Source organism: Lactuca virosa, chromosome 2, assembly GCF_052849685.1.
Source record: "Lactuca virosa cultivar CGN04683 chromosome 2, Lactuca_virosa_CGN04683_v6, whole genome shotgun sequence".
NCBI lineage: Eukaryota > Viridiplantae > Streptophyta > Magnoliopsida > Asterales > Asteraceae > Lactuca > Lactuca virosa.
The window spans coordinates 297287824-297307176 of record NC_136427.1 but is presented as its reverse complement, the minus strand read 5'-3'; the positions used below and the strand labels follow the sequence as shown (position 1 = coordinate 297307176).

Below are 19353 nucleotides of genomic sequence, written 5' to 3'. Positions count from 1 at the left end.
TATTTTGCCTTAAATATCACTGATGCAGTTTATTATTAAATATCTAATATTTACTATAAATTGTAAAAGAACAAAATAATTTTTTCAAATATTCAGGATCAAAAGCAAAATAAAACCAAACAATTGAGAATGTGAGTACAATAAATAAAGATAAGGAGTAAATATGCAATTGTTTCTTAACCACCTAGAGATGTAACAACTTTTATATTGTTTTTAAAAAGATGTAACACCTTTTACATTGTTTTACAAAAATAAAACATTTTTTTAATAAATCTCTATTAGTTTAGTTGTATTGGTAACCTTTATACAATATGGAGATCAATATAATTTTAAAATTTCTAGTAAATATTATTAAAAAATTAACTACTATTTCACACATTTTAGTGTTAGTTTATCTTCTAATTAGGGGTGTTCGTTTGGATGGATCGGTTCGATCCGATCCAATTAAGTAAATCCAAATTGATTTCGGTTTTCAAAATATGGATCCGAATAATCCAAACTAAATTCAAATCCGATCCGATCCGATCCAATTACAATTCGGTTGGATCGGTTTTTATAATTCGGTTTTCAAAAACTAAAACATTTTAAAATGACATATAATTATAATATTATCTAATTTTTATAGAAGAAGCAAAAAAAATTATTTAGTTGTGATTTAAAATTTATAAACAACTATTAAGAATGTATATTATTGTTTAATATTTAACATATAATTTTTTTAAGAGAAAATGCATATTAATGTTTTCTATTAGATGAAACTTTTTGAACTTATTTGAAAAAAATAAATTATAAAATTAATAAATAGTTATAGTTATATTATAAATAAATAAATAAATATATAGATTGTTATTCGGTTAATATTTTATAAACCAAAACCAATCCGAAATCCAAAATAGTAATTCGGTTTTGTTGAAACCCAATCCAAAAATCCGAACCAAATTGTCCAATTGGACAATTCAGATTTATCCAAACAGTGAACAGCTCTACTTCTAATACTGTTTTATAAATCTTTATATATATGTTGATGTCTCTTATATTTTCATATATATCTCATCTATATACAGATTCATGTCTCGTTGCAGATTTAGGTCATTTTTATTAAAACTATTTAACTAATTAATATACAATCTAAAACAATAGTATGTTATTGGGTGTAATCTTGTGTAGTTGGTGATGGGATAAGTGGCTTTAAATGATCTCACCGCCGACTTCATCTTCTATTTCTCATTTTCTCTCTCTCTCTCTCTACCACTCTCATCATTCTGAGTCTAGAGAGAGAAAGAGGGAGACACATAAAATTCATAAGTCCAACGCAAGACTTCTCAGGAGCTTTAATTACAAGAGTTTTTCCTTTTTCTTTCTTTCTTCATTACCCACCAAAATATTTCACTTTCTAGACAGATCTATTCAGATTTCCCATGGAATTCATGTAACAACAGCATTTATCAACAATCTCTCAGGTTCTTATCCTCTCCAATATCAAATTCAATCATAATTTTCGATTTCCTTGTGTGGGTTCTTGATTTGATCCTGTATTTCAAAGCTCAGATCTTTGACCAATCAAGAATCCCTCAATTTTTTATTTTTGTATCAGGAAACACCAATTTCTTGCAATGTTCTATGCGTAAAACAAGTATAAAAATCAATTCCTTTGTGTTTTCTGTACTAATTTAATGATAACCAGTTTTTGATTTAATTCCATGTTTCAATATTTTGGATCTTTGAAAACAAAATTTCTCAGTTTTTTCTGTCAATTTTCCCCCAAACCCATGCAAAAGATCATAAAGATCATGTTTTTTGCTTTTCAATATTACTAATAATAGGGAGTTCTTGATTTATAGGGCTTTGTATCTTTTGGCAAAAACGGTAAGAATATCCGATCCTAATTTCCAGAAATGGGTTCTTATTCTTATGATTGAGTTCCATAATTTTTTAAGAAATTTCACCCTTTTTTGGGGTCAATGGAAGTCTTCGATTCCACTTTCTTTCTTTCTTTTTTAAGCATACCCATTTGTTTTAGTAATCTCAGGTTTTAAGTGTTAATGATATTTTCATTTTCTACAAAAAAAAAAAAAAAAAAGTTTTCCAGTGTGTTTTATATAGAAAATTAAGTTCGATGTTTGACTTTTTGTACTTCTTGCAATTTCTACGCCATATTTGTCTTGTTCAAACCAGACTCTAGTTCATAATTATCGAATTAGCTATAATTTCGCATAAAAACACGATTATTAATTGGTATTTGGTAATTCTTTACTTATCTCCAATCCTCCATGATCCTTCGATTTACAAGGATTCGCATTTATTTGATAGATTTTCTTAGTTTTTTCGTCTAAAATATATCTATGATATAAACTATAAAGTCAAACCATTTAATATCAGTTTTTCGATTCATATTCATAAATCTTTTGTTCAAATAATTTCAGGGTTTCTAAGAATCACAGGCATTTAATAAATATGAACAGCAAGATGAACGCTCCACTCCGGTTGGTCCGTTGCCCAAAATGCCGGAAACTTCTGCCGGAGTCGCCAGATGTTCCGGTCTATCAATGTGGAGGCTGTGGTGCAGTTCTTCAAGGTTCGTAGGATATCTAAACTTGTATTTTTTTTTTTACTTTGCTTAATTTGCTTTCGAATGTTTTCTATGTTTTTTTGTTTAAGATATGATGTTATCATGCAGCAAAGAAGCGGAAAAATGATACTGTGGATACAACACCACGAAAGCTGGAAGAGGATTCTTCCTCCGGTAAACTGAAAATGGAGCAGGTTTCCGATGATCAAAAACCCAGCAGCAGTACAACCCATTCTATCAATGAACCAAATCGAAAAACCAGTGATCATAATGATGTTCATATTTCGAGTGAGCTTCTGGGTCAAGATCATCAAGATGCAACAGCTAAAAAAGCAGAAAATTATACGGTTGATGCAGTAGCATCAAATGGTGTCAAAGATTATTCCTCTGGCAAACAGAAAATGAAACAAATTTCGAATGATGAAGAAGCCTGCAGCAGCTCAAATCAACAATCTCTTGTTAGTTCAATCCATGAACCAGATCCAAACAGTGATCGTAATGATCCTCGTAGCTCTACCGAGCTCTCCGGTCATGGGGATCCCGAGTCATCACCCGAAGCCACAGCTCACAACAGAAAAAATCAAGATCAAGTACAAGATCATGATTTTGATGCAATTAAGAGTCGATCAAGATCAAGATCGCCGGAAGGAATAGATAAAGATGGACAACTGATTAATAACAGGGTCTCGGAAAACTGTGAAAATGAGGTAGAATTCGAAGATAGCAGCAGGGAACTGACTAAGAGTCCCGAAAAATGTTCATTTTCGGAGGTTAACGAGATCCAAAAGCCATCACGAAAACCAATTGCTGATAGGAAGATCGATAGGGATTCTAATCGGGGGAGTTTCAAGAGCTTGATTGCAGAAAAAATGCTCGATACAAGACAGAAGAAAGTGGTGTATATGGATGAAGACGATATACCATCGGAAGATGGAAGTGCAGATTTGTGTCATCGCCGGAGATTATTCAATCGCATAAGCTCAGAAGAAACTTTCGAAAATGAAAGATTTGGTGGGACAAGCTACGAGTACGAGGGAAGCGTATCTTCTTTTGATGGGACCGATAATCAAATTTCAACAAAGAAACATGTTGATTCAGTAATCAGCGAGTATCATCAAAAGCACCATCGCCGTGAGTTCCACCCTTCAGTTAGATCCAGACGGGGTAAAGACGAGCACCGGTCGATGCAATCTCAACCATTTTACGGAAATGCCATCCCTTCAAGACATCGTCCACCTGTGAATGTGAATGCCATTACTGGAAACCCGAAAATGGAGAGACTAGAGCTGTTGAAAATGGTGCGAGAACTACAAGATCAACTCGAAAGAACAAACGTCTCGCAGTCTGCGCAACTGCCTTCTTCGTACTACTACGATCATGGTTTAAATCATCCCAGAAGATACGCTTTTTCCGGCGAAGTAAATAGAAGAAGAGATGGTGGGTCCGGATCCGGCACGTGCCACCATTGTTATCCACAACCACAAGAGCACCGTCATTTCTCAGCACAACAAATTCCTAGGCCACATCAACATCAACATCCACATCCACATGTTTGCTGTAATGGGCCTCATTACGTGCCCAGCACGTGCTACAGTTCAGAGTCTGATTTTACTACACCGGAACCCGATGACATCCACCGCCACAGAATTGACGTCCCAAAACCAAAACCGACGTACAAGAAGTCTCCAAAGAAACGATACGTCCGGCCTATTTCCGGCGGGTCACCATGGATTGCTTGTTACCGGTGCTCAGAGGTTCTACAGCTGCCTCAAAGCTTTCTTGTTTTCAAGAAACGATGCCATAGCTTGAGGTGTGGTGCTTGTGAGAATGTGCTCAACTTCACGGTTTCTGATGGGACTCATGTCCATAGATATTATCCTGAAGAAATGATGGCTGCTCCTCCGAGCAGTGAGGTGGAAGACTATGGTGATGTGAGAGCGGGACTGGGCCTGGGCCCGGTTTCGTGTTCGGATATATCGTTTCAGAAGAGTTATTCTACGGAAACGGATAGAAATGGTTCTCGGGAGTTTTTTGAGGAGAGAAGAAAGGCGGGCCCATCCGGGCCTTCTTCTTCTTCAAGGGCTTCAGGCCGGAGAAAGGTGATATCAGAAATCGAGGAGGTTGAGCCCGCGAACAATGGTTCCCCACTGCATTGGCTCATGGGTTATGCTTCTCCGAGCAAGGTGATACGAGGTTGATTCAAGAGGGAAGTTTTGAAAGGAGTCGGTTATAAATTTATAGTGTACAGTTTTGCATATATATTTGTGTTATATGGTTTTGTTGGTATTTTTTTGTCAGTATTGTTTGATTATTATTTATTTTATAAGATTGGGTATATTTTTGCTTCCGAAGCTGAACAAGCAAAAGCAAAACTAGATCACCTGGCAAAGTTGTTGTGTTGAATTAAAAACACTAAACGGGTCGAGCTCACGCGACCCTAACCTTGCATGTTTATCTTCGTTAGCATGTTAGGGTTTGAACCATGTTAGGGTTTGAACCTTGTCCATTATGTTGTATTATGTCATGTGTTGTATCATGGTTGAATCATTTGACAAATTGTAAAAGTAGGAGTTGAGAATGTGAAAAGAAAAAAAAATGAAAAACTTAAAAGAGGTGGAAGAGAGAAATACATAGTAAATTACTAAATTTAGAAAGACAAAGTGGAAAAATAGGAGTTTGGAAGAAGAGAAGTGAAGGCATGAGAAAAAGAATGATCGTGGGTGGGACTAGAGAGTATGAGAGAGAAGTCATCATGTATTTGATCATGTATTTGGGAGGCTGAGAGATGAAGTAAGTAAGGTTTATATATTACAAAAGAATTAAACTTAAATTTTTTATTGTATATCTTTTTTTATGGATGTGTAAGGTTTATATATTACAAAAGAATTTAACTTGAATTTTTTATTGTATATCTTATTTTATTTTCGTCTCTGTCCAATTTATCAAACAAATAATATAAATAAATGTAATATTTTCAAATTGAAATTATCAATCCTAACTTTGACCATTTTAATTTTCGTATTGTATCTTCTCAACTTATTGAATTAAACAGGTTTAAGTTTCTTACACAAACTTGTCTAATTTGTTTTGGGTTACTATATTATAGGCGTGTTCGACAAAACTAGCTGTAGCGGATAGCAGGTAGTTTGTAGCTTGTATCGTTTTGTTAAACGTTACGTGAAGTAGCATTTTAATTTGAAGCATTTTGTTTAAACCAAACGCTAGAAACTTGTATTGCCAAACAATGTTTTTTTTCAAAATGGAGAGTTTTGTCAAACGCTACAGCTAGAAGCTCTCAAACGCTTTCAAACGTTCTGTGTCGAATATGTCCAATGTTAGTTTTGCCACAATGTCACATCTAAGGCCGGACGGAGTGGGTGCGGAAAGAGTGAATGGAAATGGAAACCGCACCCAGGAACACCACACCTTGGATGCGGTTTAGGGGTGAGGGGTATACTCCTTGTGTTCTCTCTCCTCTCCTGATTGGACAACAACTTAAATGTTTTTTTTTTTAGTTTTTTTAATATTTGTTAAATTATATATATACTAAAAAATTATAAAAAAATATATTAAAAATTCATTGTTTTTTGGTGAGTGAAATGTGAGTGAATAGAAAACCGATTTGCCAAAAAAATATGAGTGGTAAGTGGTGAACCCTTAAACGAGGTATCTAATAGGCTAAACAACATATACACATAGCTCAGTGTGAACACATAGTGGGCTCGCGAGCTTAAATGAGCTTATATATATATATATATATATATATATATATATATATATATATATATATATATATATATATATATATATATAGAGAGAGAGAGAGAGAGAGAGAGAGAGAGAGAGAGAGAGAGAGAGAGAGAGAGAGAGGTTCGTTTAGGCTCGCGAGCTCACTAAATTGTTCACGAGCCGAGCTCGAGCTTCATTTTAAGGCTCGAATCGAGCTCGAGCTCGAGCTCGAGCTTCTTCAAAATTAAACGAGCCGAGCTCGAGCTTGGTTAGGCTCGGGCTCGGCTCGGCTCGTTTACACCCCTAAGCAAGAGTTGGCCATTCGGTTCATGATCTATATATTTTCTAAAAGACAGCTTTTGATTTTAGTTATTGGGTCAATATTTTATTAAAAAGGAGTTTTCGGTAAAATTTAGTAATTCTTAAAACCAAAATCAAACTTGGTTGTTCATTTTGCAAACCCAAAACGTTCTTTAAATATATATTTTTCAAACTAAAATGAGCCCATGTATTGGGCTCATGTTGGGTAAGGACGAATCACTTTTTTTACTATTATATAACACTCGAATGACAAAAATTCACCAATTAATGGATTGAACTTTCCTCATGTAGTCTTAGAAAAATGATTCCTACTCATGAATTGATGTGAGTTTTTTCATTTCATAAGGAAAGTAAGTTTTTTTCTTTCTTTCTTTTTTTTTTTCTTTTTTAAACCGGCGGAATTTATATAAAACCACGGCCTAAAAGAAAGAAGACCGGGTAAAAAGAAAACAACTTACATAATGTTAAAGGGGAAACAATCCAAACTTCCCATTTACAATTACTAAAATTACCCATATGCTTCATCCAACAAAAAACCAAATAAATCACATTATCCGCCAGCTTAGAGGAATTCACGCACATGTTGTTAAACCAAACATCATTCCTTGCCTTCCAAGCACACCACAAGTAACCATAGCAAACAACTAGAAAGATTTTCTTCTTTTTAGGACAATTTCCCCAGTTGGTCGCAAAGTTCACAAAATCGGAGATCGACAAGAACCTATAAGAGGAGATACCGCACCAACTGAAAATCCAATCCAGAGCATCAAATGCAATAGGACACTCCAGAAGAATATGATTCGCATTATCCACACCATTACAACACATTTGACAAGAAGAAGAGTGAACACTAATTCCTCTCCTGGAAATAGCCGCCACTATGGGAATACGCCCCAGACAAGCCTTCCACACGAATCCAATACATTTAATAGGGACTAGATGAAACCAAATAGTGGGATTACTCACCAGCACGGTCAATTTTTTTTTTATCAATAACGCCTCTAAGATCGCTCACGAGAAACTTGCCATCCACCGACATCTTCAAATTCCAGGTCCATTAGACCTATCCACTTGGTTAACTAAATTCACAACAAAATTCAACTCCAACATTTCATGCAGACAATTAGGATGTCTTTTCCAAGCCCACGAGAAGCTGCCATTATTCCACCTGTCAGCAATGAAACATGACTTCCTCCTGTCTGACGCACATAAAGAAGGAAATTTAGTTGCCAAGCTTCCAACCCCTAACTAAATTGTTTTTTTTTTATTCACACAATCTTTAACAATATTAATCTTTTTAATATTTTTAAAACTTTAGCTAAATTGTTTTTTATTGTTAATAAATAAATATTTTTTTATTATAATTATATTTTAAGATTTTGTGGTATTATTTCTTTTTATTTTTATTTTGTAATTTTCTTAGATTCATAAATATTTTGTTTTAAAAAAAACAAACTGATAACATATAATTTGACCACAATGAATCATGCTTGTATATTAGTTTGTTTAACAATATATCTTTATTTAGTTAACGTTTATTATTATAAAATATTACTTTTTTCTTTATTTATCATTTTTATTTTATTTAGTTTTATATTTAGGGTTTTTGGCACTATAAGTTTGGCAATTTTATACATTTAATCACTCAAGTTTATTTTTTTATTTTTTTTTTGTCTAATAGACCATTAAAATTGAATTTTACCTATCAACTACACAATTATATGACCTGATACATGAACGGTCGGTTACTTGAGTGACTAAATGTGTAAATTCGTCAAATTTTGTTGTACTACAGTGCCAAAAACCCCACCCACGTATGTCAAGCCACGTCAGCATGTCACCCGTAAACCGGATACAATTTCCCCTAAACTCTTAATTAGCCTGTATTTTCTAACGTTAAGAACCAATTGAGCACAAAAAATACTTGAGTAACTAAATGTGTAAATTTACCAAACTATGTTGTGGTAAAGTGCCAAAAACCCTTATATTTATTGATAACAAGTATGTTTGAATGACTCATTTCATTCTTTCGAATCAACTAAACATGACAACAAAATGTAATTATCCATTCCATGACCTTCCTCATTCTATTACTTGTCCATTCCATTCTTTGGTGATTTCATTCCATCATACCAAAGAAACGATTAAGAACCTTAACCAAACCGGTACATAATGAACTTAAACCGACTCGGTTTTCTAGCATATAATTTTCTATCTTCCAACGCTTTTTATACACCTAAATGCAAATGAACATTGGAGAACCGCTGGTTTGCCTTTTTCACTTTTTGTATTTATACACCAATTTGTGTTTGTTAAATGAGAAAGAATTTGATTGCCTTTAGGCTGTGTTTGTTACATGGAACATAATTAGACTATATGGGATTACACAAACTTTCTAATGATATTTCGATGATGGTGAGCGCAATTACGTCTCACCTTCTTCCACCTTTTGGACATGACAATTTTTTTTTAACTTTTGTACCATTAACATCAATCACGGTCTCAATCCAACAAACGTGAATCACAGTACATGCTATGTCATTTCCTGTCAACGTGACAAATTTGACCTTAGGGTTTGAAGTCGGGCAATGATGGTTTTAGGCTAGCCATGCAAAGAGTCCCCTGGTCTTTGTGCATGGGACCTTCGGTCACAAGACCCAAAAATGTATCGGGTATGTACTAAAAAAATCACAAAATTTTATAAGTTGATACACACTGAGGTTTGCTATATCGGTTCAGGATCTAGATTTAACCAAGGTAAGGTTACATTTATATTTCATTACTTAATGCTGCTCAATGTATATGTATGTATGTAACTGAGTACTATTGCTATATATACGAATGTAGAAGGAACAAGTAGCATTAACATTTAGTAGATGTTGCGATTGGTTGTTCTTTGATTTGAGGCAATTGATATCCTTTGATCCTGAAGCATGTTCATGTTGGGAGCTAGTAACCGAGTGTAGCGATCAAAATACAGAAGCTGTTTCATTAAAAGTGCAAACTCCCGAGGGAATCTTAACCCGTATGACTCACTAACCCGTACCTATATATATTCACAATTCACATCAATAACTAAATAAATGTATTCAGTATTTATGCTTACCACAAACAAAAAGTTATTTATTTATGCTTACCACATCAAGAAACAGCGCATTCATCTGCCTCTCATCAACAACTAAATTGGCCGATATAGCAGTTGCATTTGTGTTTGTTCGGGTTGCTGTTGCAACTACAATTTCTGTATCCAAATCCTGAATTTTAAAATACTTGTCCCTTAATTTTATTTAATTGTCAAAAGCTAGTTTGATATGATTTAACCAGGGTTAAAAACATACCTGTATGGAAGAAAATATCTTCTCCAAATCTCTAGCAAATGCCCTAGAGTCCACATCCGTGTTTGTAGCACCCATTTCAATCAAGGCAGATGCCATTGATTCATATTCTTCAGTTGCAATTGAACCCAAAAACACTTCCATTGCACCCCATGTTTTTGGTGATATTCGTCCCACAATTCCTGCAACCCACCCACCCACCCATAAATTTTGCCTATCATCAGTATATATATATATATATATATATATATATATATATATATATATATATATATATATATATATATATATATATATATGGATTGGGGGTATTTTGGTCATTTAACAACGAGCACCTACCAAAATCAAGAAACCCAATACGACCATCACGTAATAACCACAAGTTACCAGCATGAACATCTGCATGGAAACTTTCACATCCCAACAAACTACCAAACCTGCACAAAGTTTATCATTGTAAGAAATACCATCATCTGCATTTCAAAAGACATCAAGTAGGGTAACTGAACTCAGACAGACCATACGTTAAGGGCAGTTATAAGACTGGTTTCAGGACTTGAAACAAGAGAGCTTATGGAGTCCAAATCAGTAAGTGGGACCCCATAAAGTCTCTCCATTGTTAGAACTCGTTTTGTACTGCATTCTGGATACACTCTAGGAGCTGTAGCCTGCCTGGTAAGCCCCATTGATTCTAGGTAACTTCTGAAGGACTCTATATTTGCTGCTTCTTTCTTGAAGTCAACTTCTTCAAGCATCGATGCTCTTATGTCATTCACAATAGCAACCTACTTTACAAAATGCAAACATTACAATAAATAAATAAATAAATCCTATAAAAAACTTTGTAAATTTTACAAATCATATACCAGTGATGCACGGCTGAAATCAGGATTCAAGAACTCTACAATGCGAGCAACAACATAAATGAAGTTGAGGTCTGCAACTAATACATCTTCAATTCCGGGTTTCAACACTTTTATTACTACATCTGCTTGTGACCCTTTAAGCCTTGCTGCATGTACCTAAAGATTGTTTTTATTTTTCCAAAATTTTAGATAAAGAATATATTGATTTTATTTTCAAAGAAAATGATATCATCAAACCTGTGCAATTGAGGCTGAGGCAAGTGGTGTAGGATCAATGTAGTCATAGATACTGTCTATAGGCCCTGCTAGTTCTTCACGTAGAATGCTCTTAATCTCTTCAAAAGGAACAACTGGAGCTCTATCAAAACAATACTGGAATTCTTGCACGTATTCTTCCGGAAACAATGTGGGAGCTGATGCTATGAACTACAAATTACAAAAATATATACATGAAGAGGATTCATTCACCAAAACAAGCTTATCAACAATGAGTCATTTCTCTTTATATGCATGAGAATTAACAAAAAGACACATACCTGACCTAATTTGATATAGGTAGCCCCTAAGCGTTCAAACAATTTGCGAAGGTAAAGAGGTGATAGCAATCCAAGTTGAAGTTGTGATGGTATTCCGCTAGGTGAATTTCTTGACTGCAATTAAATCATTCAACCATGTCATTAGAGAACAGGGGTTACAAATATAGAACAGTTATATTATTATATATGATTTACAGTGAAAATGAGAAGTTGAAAAGTGTATATACCTGTGATAATTCTGCTACCCACTCGCTGCCAACACCTAAGACTGCTTGAATACCTTGTGCTAGTCTTACAGCTCCACGAGGACCTGTATTGATAGATGTCTGGACAATATCCTCCACAAGTTTTGGCAACTTCTCCATACTTTCTGAAAGGGGAAAAAGGTTAATTTTTTACTTTTACTTGCTGATTATTTCAGTATAGCATCATATAGAATGATGGAAGTTGCTAGCACTAATTAAGAAGCTAGAAGTGTATTTGTGTAAGATATAAGAAGAACCAAAACTGAAGTACCTTGAAGTCGAGAAGTAAAAAGATCTTGTGTTCGTGCTGATTGTGACTCTGAATATCTTGCATAGAGTCTCAACCCATTAGATCGATACTCAAGCTTCTTTGAGCCAATCAATATGCTTGTAACAGGTAACTGGGAGTGAAAGGCAAATATATTATTAATCTGCAAACTAGAGTAGTGTTGCATACACACACACACACACTTAATTTCAATCTTCAAATGTCATTTTATTCTTTCTCATAAGATCAACCTAAACTTCCCACTGCATGCAAAGTAAGTTTAGATATTCAAACTGATCCAAAAGACAAAAAGAACATATTAATTTTCTTCTCAGTAGTAAATACCTATAACATAGTTAAAACAAGCAAATATATAACTATGTAAATCACATCTTAACATCTTTAAAACTTGTTAGCCATATATATTTGCCTCACAAATTCATTAAAAGGACATAGGCTGTCACAAACAAAACCTAACTGTTAAATCAGTAGGATCCTATTGGTGAAAAGAGCATGTTTTACTCTCAGTTAAGCGAATAGGTCTTTATTAAGTTTAGAGTAGGTATAGCTGAGCAATCAATTAGTAAGAGTGTGTAATTTGATTGATGGAGATTCAATTCGTCTAAAGATTATGATGTCTAATATTTTTCGCAACACGATATGCTTGCAATGATTGTAATTAGGAATTGAGCACAAATCGATGTGAAAATTCGTGCAAATAATTTCTAATGAAGGGAGGAACTCGACCGAGTGAAAACTAAAGCTCAGTTACCCCAAGTTGCGCATGTAATGCAATCGGTTTGAAAAGCGGTGGAAAGAAATTCTAATTAGAGTTAAGCTACCCCAAAGTACACCACACAACTCAACTATTTAATCACACAGTTGCGAATATAATCAACGTATTATACACTTAAAACCTGGGACTGGTGTGGGAAAAGAGGAACGCGACGGCCATGGACAAAGCCTCTGAACACAGAAACAGACGCCATGGATTCTCTAGCCCTCGATTTGGTTCTTAATTTCCAGTAGGCGATTGTGTGATTTCCAATTGCCAATAACTCCTCCGTTGCGAAGTGATTGCTACGTCACCTCACCTTAACAGAAATATGATCCATCGTCCATCCATGTCTCAGTCTCGAAATGGAAATGGGGCAAATATTTTGGTAAGCAGCTTGCGAAAACCATTTGACCGCGTGTCATAATCCTACTGGCTTAGGTGTAAAACTGAAACTAACATTTTTTATTTTTCTAAATAAACCGGTTCGACTCATCGCTACATAAACGGTTCAAAACTTCAAATGTCTCTCACCCATTCATTAACCAGATGTCTATGATCGAATCAGATATTTAAATTTGATTCAGATGCTCAAATAAAGCAAATATGTGTGTTTGTTGAGAACATAAATCAACTTAACAACATAACATCGATCAAAGATGAACGAGCAATTAATCTTGCAAAATTCTGAACAATGTGACATTATTTCCTTAACTGAATTGTAATAATATTTGATCATTCAGGATTAAACCAACTTTTCTTTCTTGTAGCAACCCATAAACTGTTAACAACTTGTTAAACTGAATCCAAATAGTAGGGTTTTTTTTTTTTTTTTGCATATTCCAGGTATTGAAGTGATGACATGTAGATTTTTTGGATGCTTGTCATGTTTTTTCTTAATTAAATCGAAATTAACCATAAAAAGTCAAAGTGCTTCCACCTTTAATCTTTTCCCTAAGTTGAACTATACTTTAGATTATGCAAAATGTCCATTATAAATAGAAGAATTTGTAGTGTTAAAACTCTAAAAATGCTATGTTTGACTTTGGTGACCCTCCCATAACCCAACACCATGCTGCAAAATGAAGAAAACAGCATGCAAAGAGAAGCGTTCCTCAAAATCATTCTATTTTGGTAGTTAAGAAAAGAGATCAAAACTGTAATAATCAATAAAGAAGAAAACAAGAATCATGATAATTACACAGCTTAAGAATCTTGTATCTCAGAATCAGACTCTGTATCTGAGCGCAATTCTGCAGGTCTTCTGTTTGTGTTGGCTTCCAATGGGGGCATCCCATCATCTTCACTAGACTCCAACTCCTCATTTTCCTGTGTGCTTTTCTCAGACTTTCCATTAGAGGTGTCTACTATGGCTGTTTTAAATATTTCTGGCCTGCATTAATAAAAAAAAGTACAAATAAAGCATTTTTATTGAGATCATAAGTTAATAATATAAACAAACTAACCATTCTGGAGACTTTTGTAACACTCTAACTTGTTCATGAAAAAGGACTTGAAGAACAACACAAGCTACTTTTCTTCCAGACTCAACAGCCTCTTCTCTCCCACTATCATCAACCACCACAAAACTACCTGCAACACTTATTCATCATCAAATTGACCATTTCTATGGGGATTAAATGCAAGAAATAGCACTGTACTTTCACTGCTATATTTGGGTAGATTTTTCAAAGTACAATGCTAAACTTAGAAAGATGAAGTCACACCTCGTTTTATCCACATGCTTTTCTGAAATTTAGCTGGGAAAATCGCCAAAGCTTTGTCTCCTTTGGCATCAATTATCTGTGCACTTATAAATCAATCAGTCATGCATTTAATTTAACCAAGAACAAGTGATGAATAACCTCAATTAGATTGGAGCCTCGAAGAGAAACAACTTGCATAATGCTTTGTCCTGGTTGAAGACTTAATGTCTCATCATTAACAGCCCTCTTCAGATTCTTCCTTCCACCTTTTGCAGCCATTTTTCACTTTAATCACACTTGCAGATGATTATGGAGCTCTGTGTGTAAAACCAACAAAATCAACACATTAAATCGATTAAATGAACACATTACATTACACCAACAATTACACAAATTAAAAACATATATATATGTACACTTTAAAGATTCAAGGTTCAGCCAAAGCATATGAATAAGAAAGATACTAGTCCCAGTTTTCACTTTCAAGTTTCTATTTTTTCAATATATTCAGTTTTCTTTGTATTTTATCTGTTAGTTATGTCAGATAAAATACAGCATCCGTATCAAAGAGTTTGCTTCAAGATATTACAGCAGATCACCAACATAAGCTTCATAGAAAGGATATCAAAGCCAATACAAACAAAATGGATGGGAATTCAAGCAACTTGAGTCTTAACTACCAGGTACCCACAAGCAAAAAAGCAAAAGAGTTAAGGTGATAATTACAAAAAGGTTTAATTAAAAACATACAAGTTTAGACTTTAGGAGATGCAGGAGAATTGAAAGAAAGTGCACAGCGAGCTGGAAGAGGAAGCAGTTTGAGTTAAACGAATTCAGGCCACTTCAAAGACATGTTCTGATGTTCTTATCTATTGCATGTGTCGAGGGTCTCAGCCCTCGGGTAAGTAATTAAGTACCACATCGAAACTTTGAGGTAAGGAAAGCAGGCAAATGAACTCAATCAGCAAAATATGATAAGGATCAAACTATGCTGCAACTACACAACACCATGATAAGCTACTAACTGATCCATTTTTGGGTTCCAAACTCAGTTGCCGGGATAAACAAAGGGAACATACGTTGCTGGATTTTGTACAGCAAGAACAGGGGAAATCCAACAAAAAATCGATTTCATAACAGCAAGAATCAAAATTAAATGCATAGCAAGAAACAATTCCGTACCTTAATTTGGAATTTTGGTGACAAATTTGACCAACAAGCAGCAACAATAAACCGTGAATCGAGGTATGTAGTGAAAACGCAGTGCAACAAGAAACAGTCCTGCAGTTGTTGGTAGGGTTCGAAGATGGGTTGGGTTATTTCTCCGGGTTTCTTTTTCCTTATTTTCTCGATGAGTCACATTCTTTTCTTTTCACTCTTTTTGGACGTTTTTAGGGTTAATACAATTTCTTCTATTTGTTTTATTATTATTATTATTTTTTAAATTTTATTTAACTAAATTGTAAGAATGTATTTTTTTTTTATCTTGATTATAAGGCTAGAGGGAGTCATGACATGTTTAACACATCACATTTTCACCTGCCACCTAAACTTTATATACATTTGGATTTTAGAAAAGAAAAATTAAAAAAAAAATTAAATGAAAAAGAGCCAATCAAAATCTTTTGATTTAGAAAAAAGAAAAAAGAAAAAAGAAACACCAAAAAAAGAACCAATTAGTCTTATTTTGTTTCTCAAATTTCTCTTTCCTCCCACTACTTTGTTTTCCACCAATCACATTGCAGAAAATGTTTTTCTCTCTTGTCCCCAAGCATGCAACAAGTAAGAGGCAGCAACACCCCTAGCGAGGGCTAGGGGTGGTGTTCCACCATGGATAGCGAGCCTAGCGAGTGGGGTGGCGAGTCCTACTCCTTTCAGCCTAAAAGTTACTCATAAAACGACCATATTTTATATAAGTGTTGACTTAATTGACTATTAAAATTTAATGAATATTATCATTTATTAATCTAAATTTAAACCTATAGAAACACTAATAATCTCACATACGACCCAAACTTAATCAGATCTTGATAATACAAACAAATGTAATAATAAAATGAACAACTAATCAGTAACTGGAAAGATAATCTTTGTCATTTGATTACAAAAAAGTGAAAAACATAAAACAAAAACGATTTACAAATGAACCCTAATATGGAACAGGTGGAAGCTAAGAGAGATAATATGGTTTGTATACCACATTACTATAAATGAAGAAGAGACCACGATTACACCTTCAACTTTTATCATTTGCACTTTAGTCCTTAATCTTTTAAGCAACTCACATCTTTAACTTTAATTTAACAGTTTTACTCTAACTTTTCCATTTAGCTTTAAGCCACTTAATTAGCCTCTTCATGCAACCAGATCAAGTTAGAATAAAGCTTCTCTCATTAAGAACATTTCAAATTAGGATCGACCAAAATTAGTAAAAATTATTTACAACTTTTAATACCCTCCCATAATCCTAACATTGAAAATGATGAGTCAAATACAAATGTTCAGTCAACTATTTATGTTTGTTTTCCATTTAAAGCCTTAGTAAAAATGTTAGCCTTTGTTCAACACTATCAACATTAAGAACTCTGATTAAACTATTTTCAATTTTTTTTCTATTATCAACCAACCTCAAAAACTCTAATTAAAACCAGGTTAAGTTAGAACTTTTGTTTCTTTTTTTTACACAACTCTTTCTAAATTGCAAACGTTTGTTTAGATTTTTTTTAACCTTTTATAACATTTTATAGAAAGTATAAACATGTTTTAAAAATACTTTAAAATGTTATAAAAAAAATTATGAAACATTTCTAAAAAGTTGAAAAGAAATTTGAAAATGGTTATGCCAAACTTGTAAAAAAAGTTGTATGAAGTATAAAAAAGTTATAGAAAAAAAGTATAAAATATTTAGAAATACTTTTGTTTAAAAAATCTATATGAAATAAAAGAGTTTTAAAAGGTTATAAATCAAGTTTAAAACGTATTCAAAAACTATAGAACAAGTTTATATAGCTTTTTGTTTTTAAATATAAATAACTTACAAAAGTATTAAAAACAAAGGTTATAAAAATGTTTTAAAAGAATTTTAAAAAGGATTGTTAAAAAAAAAAAACAGTTTTGTGAAAGTCTGAACAAATTAAAAACAATTATAAATAAAGTTTAAAACATTTAGAAATATTTTTTAAAGCAATTTATGAAAACATATGAAAGTGTAATTTTTTTATATATAAATTTGTAATCCAAATAAAAAAAGTTATAAAAAAGGTTTATAACTATCTTGTAAATAAGTAAAAAAAATTATTAATATTTTACAATAAGTTTTAAAAAAGTTGGTAATTTTTTTCTTTTTCAATGACTTAATTATCCCGATTCGATTTAAATGACAAAATGATGAAGATTATGTGACTTATATGATCAACTTAGTCCAATCCTTTATAGAAACAAGTAAATATGGAGTAACATGTCAAAAGGGGAAATGGAAATAAAATTAAAACACATTGAAACTTAGATAGATAAATGATGTCACTTTAAAATGGTTAATTAAGCTAATACTCCTATTATAAATCTAGCATAGTCATATTTTCATTTGTATCACAAAAAAGTTATATTAGTTGTTAAAAAGGTTTGTGAACTAATTTGGTTATTTTTTTTCTAACAATATACTCATTAATTTTATTCATGAATTTTAGGAATATATTTAAACTTATAATTTTTTTTCCAAAGTTAATGAGTTTGATACTTTCTTGGCAAGAAAAAACGTCAACATTAAGTAATTTATGAAATGGTCTATTTAAATGTGAAAATCCTTGGGTTGTTTCATAATCCAATTTATAAATTTTTGCAGATAGTAATTTCCGAATAATCATGACTATTTTGGTAAACCTGTTATTTTTTTATTAAATCTTAGAAAATATTAAATGAGATTATCATTATTTGTCTTTTTCTCTAATAATAATAATATTTTGAAAATAAATTCAAAATTTAATGATTTTATTAAAAAAAATTATATATGTTTATATTTAATGATAACAACTAATGTTTATAGTATATCATTAATGATTTTTTTAATAAAAGGTTTGAAATTATAATAGGTTAACGAATATAAATTTAATATAATGGTTTTCTAAATAATATTTTTATAGGAAAAATTCCATGCATATCTTTCTAACCTTTAAATATTATGTCAGCATCGTTATAAATTTTAAAATTAGGTATATGTCATTATAAAACTATAATATTTACGTCTATATTCAAACTTATAATTTAATTAAAATTAAATTAATATGATATAAAAAAACTTATCTGCAATTTAAAATTATATATAATATTACTAAAATTCCCTTCCAAATGCCACATATCTAATTTCTATATTATCATCACTATTAAGAAATGATAAACATCTAATGTTTTATCACAATTGATTGTTTAAAGTTAAAAGATTTGTTAGAGGTGAATATTTTATATATTTACGATTTTTCAAGAGTCCAAAGAGGAAAATTTAGAGAAAGTTATATTTGATGCACAAGTTAAGGTACAAATCATATCAACTAAAATTAAAACAAAACCTTGATGCATCAGGTATCATACATAGAAGTTCTTGTTTGTTGGGACTTATGAAATAAAAATCATTTTTAAACTTTAAATCCTATATCTTCCACTAAACCACCATCAAATCTTCACGTCTTAACATATGACACACCAATGCAAATATACAAATACAAACCTAGTATGGACTTTTATCTTAACGTAATAATAGATGTAAAAATAAGGCGTTCAAACATAAATGTTGAAAGAGTAGCATTTATTAAAGATTTTGTCTTAATCGAAATAGTCTTAACCCTTCATTCATGGATATAATGACATATATAGAGATTGTATGATGACACAATGTCTTCTTGTATGTAGGAGGGGTATTTTAGTAGTATTATGTTTTATATATAATTTTGAATTTAGATAATTATATTATTTTAATTTTAGTTAAAATATGAATTTGAATATAGATGTAA

At 32.5% G+C, this 19353-nt stretch overlaps 3 protein-coding genes across 4 annotated transcripts; 1 reads left to right on the top strand and 2 right to left on the bottom strand.

Annotated features, from left to right (window-relative positions):
- The first annotated feature begins 1219 nt into the window (after window positions 1-1219).
- Window positions 1220-4916, top strand: LOC145161479 (uncharacterized). The gene is made up of 3 exons (XM_079081011.1): window positions 1220-1460; window positions 2424-2575; window positions 2678-4916. Exons 2-3 carry the CDS (start codon window positions 2455-2457, stop codon window positions 4765-4767), a joined length of 2211 nt encoding a protein of 736 aa, XP_078937137.1. The 5' UTR covers window positions 1220-1460; window positions 2424-2454; the 3' UTR covers window positions 4768-4916.
- Window positions 4917-9294: 4378 nt separating this feature from the next.
- On the bottom strand, window positions 9295-13037 carry LOC145161478 (Protein kinase superfamily protein). 2 transcript variants are annotated; one of them, XM_079081008.1, is made up of 11 exons: window positions 12778-13037; window positions 11873-12002; window positions 11584-11726; window positions 11357-11470; window positions 11058-11246; window positions 10821-10976; window positions 10474-10739; window positions 10294-10391; window positions 9958-10136; window positions 9757-9873; window positions 9295-9665 (listed from the first exon to the last, which is right to left on the bottom strand). In XM_079081008.1, the coding sequence occupies exons 1-11, from the start codon at window positions 12856-12858 to the stop codon at window positions 9489-9491; spliced, it is 1650 nt and encodes a 549-aa protein (XP_078937134.1). In that variant the 5' UTR covers window positions 12859-13037; the 3' UTR covers window positions 9295-9488. The 2 variants fall into 2 exon arrangements, with proteins under 2 accessions (XP_078937134.1, XP_078937135.1); XM_079081009.1 differs by having other exon boundaries at window positions 12787-13036.
- A 745-nt stretch (window positions 13038-13782) lies between these two features.
- On the bottom strand, window positions 13783-15656 carry LOC145157122 (uncharacterized). Its single transcript, XM_079076245.1, has 5 exons — window positions 15533-15656; window positions 14510-14667; window positions 14372-14447; window positions 14111-14237; window positions 13783-14037 (listed from the first exon to the last, which is right to left on the bottom strand). The coding sequence occupies exons 2-5, from the start codon at window positions 14627-14629 to the stop codon at window positions 13851-13853; spliced, it is 510 nt and encodes a 169-aa protein (XP_078932371.1). The 5' UTR covers window positions 14630-14667; window positions 15533-15656; the 3' UTR covers window positions 13783-13850.
- Between the last annotated feature and the right edge of the window lie 3697 nt (window positions 15657-19353).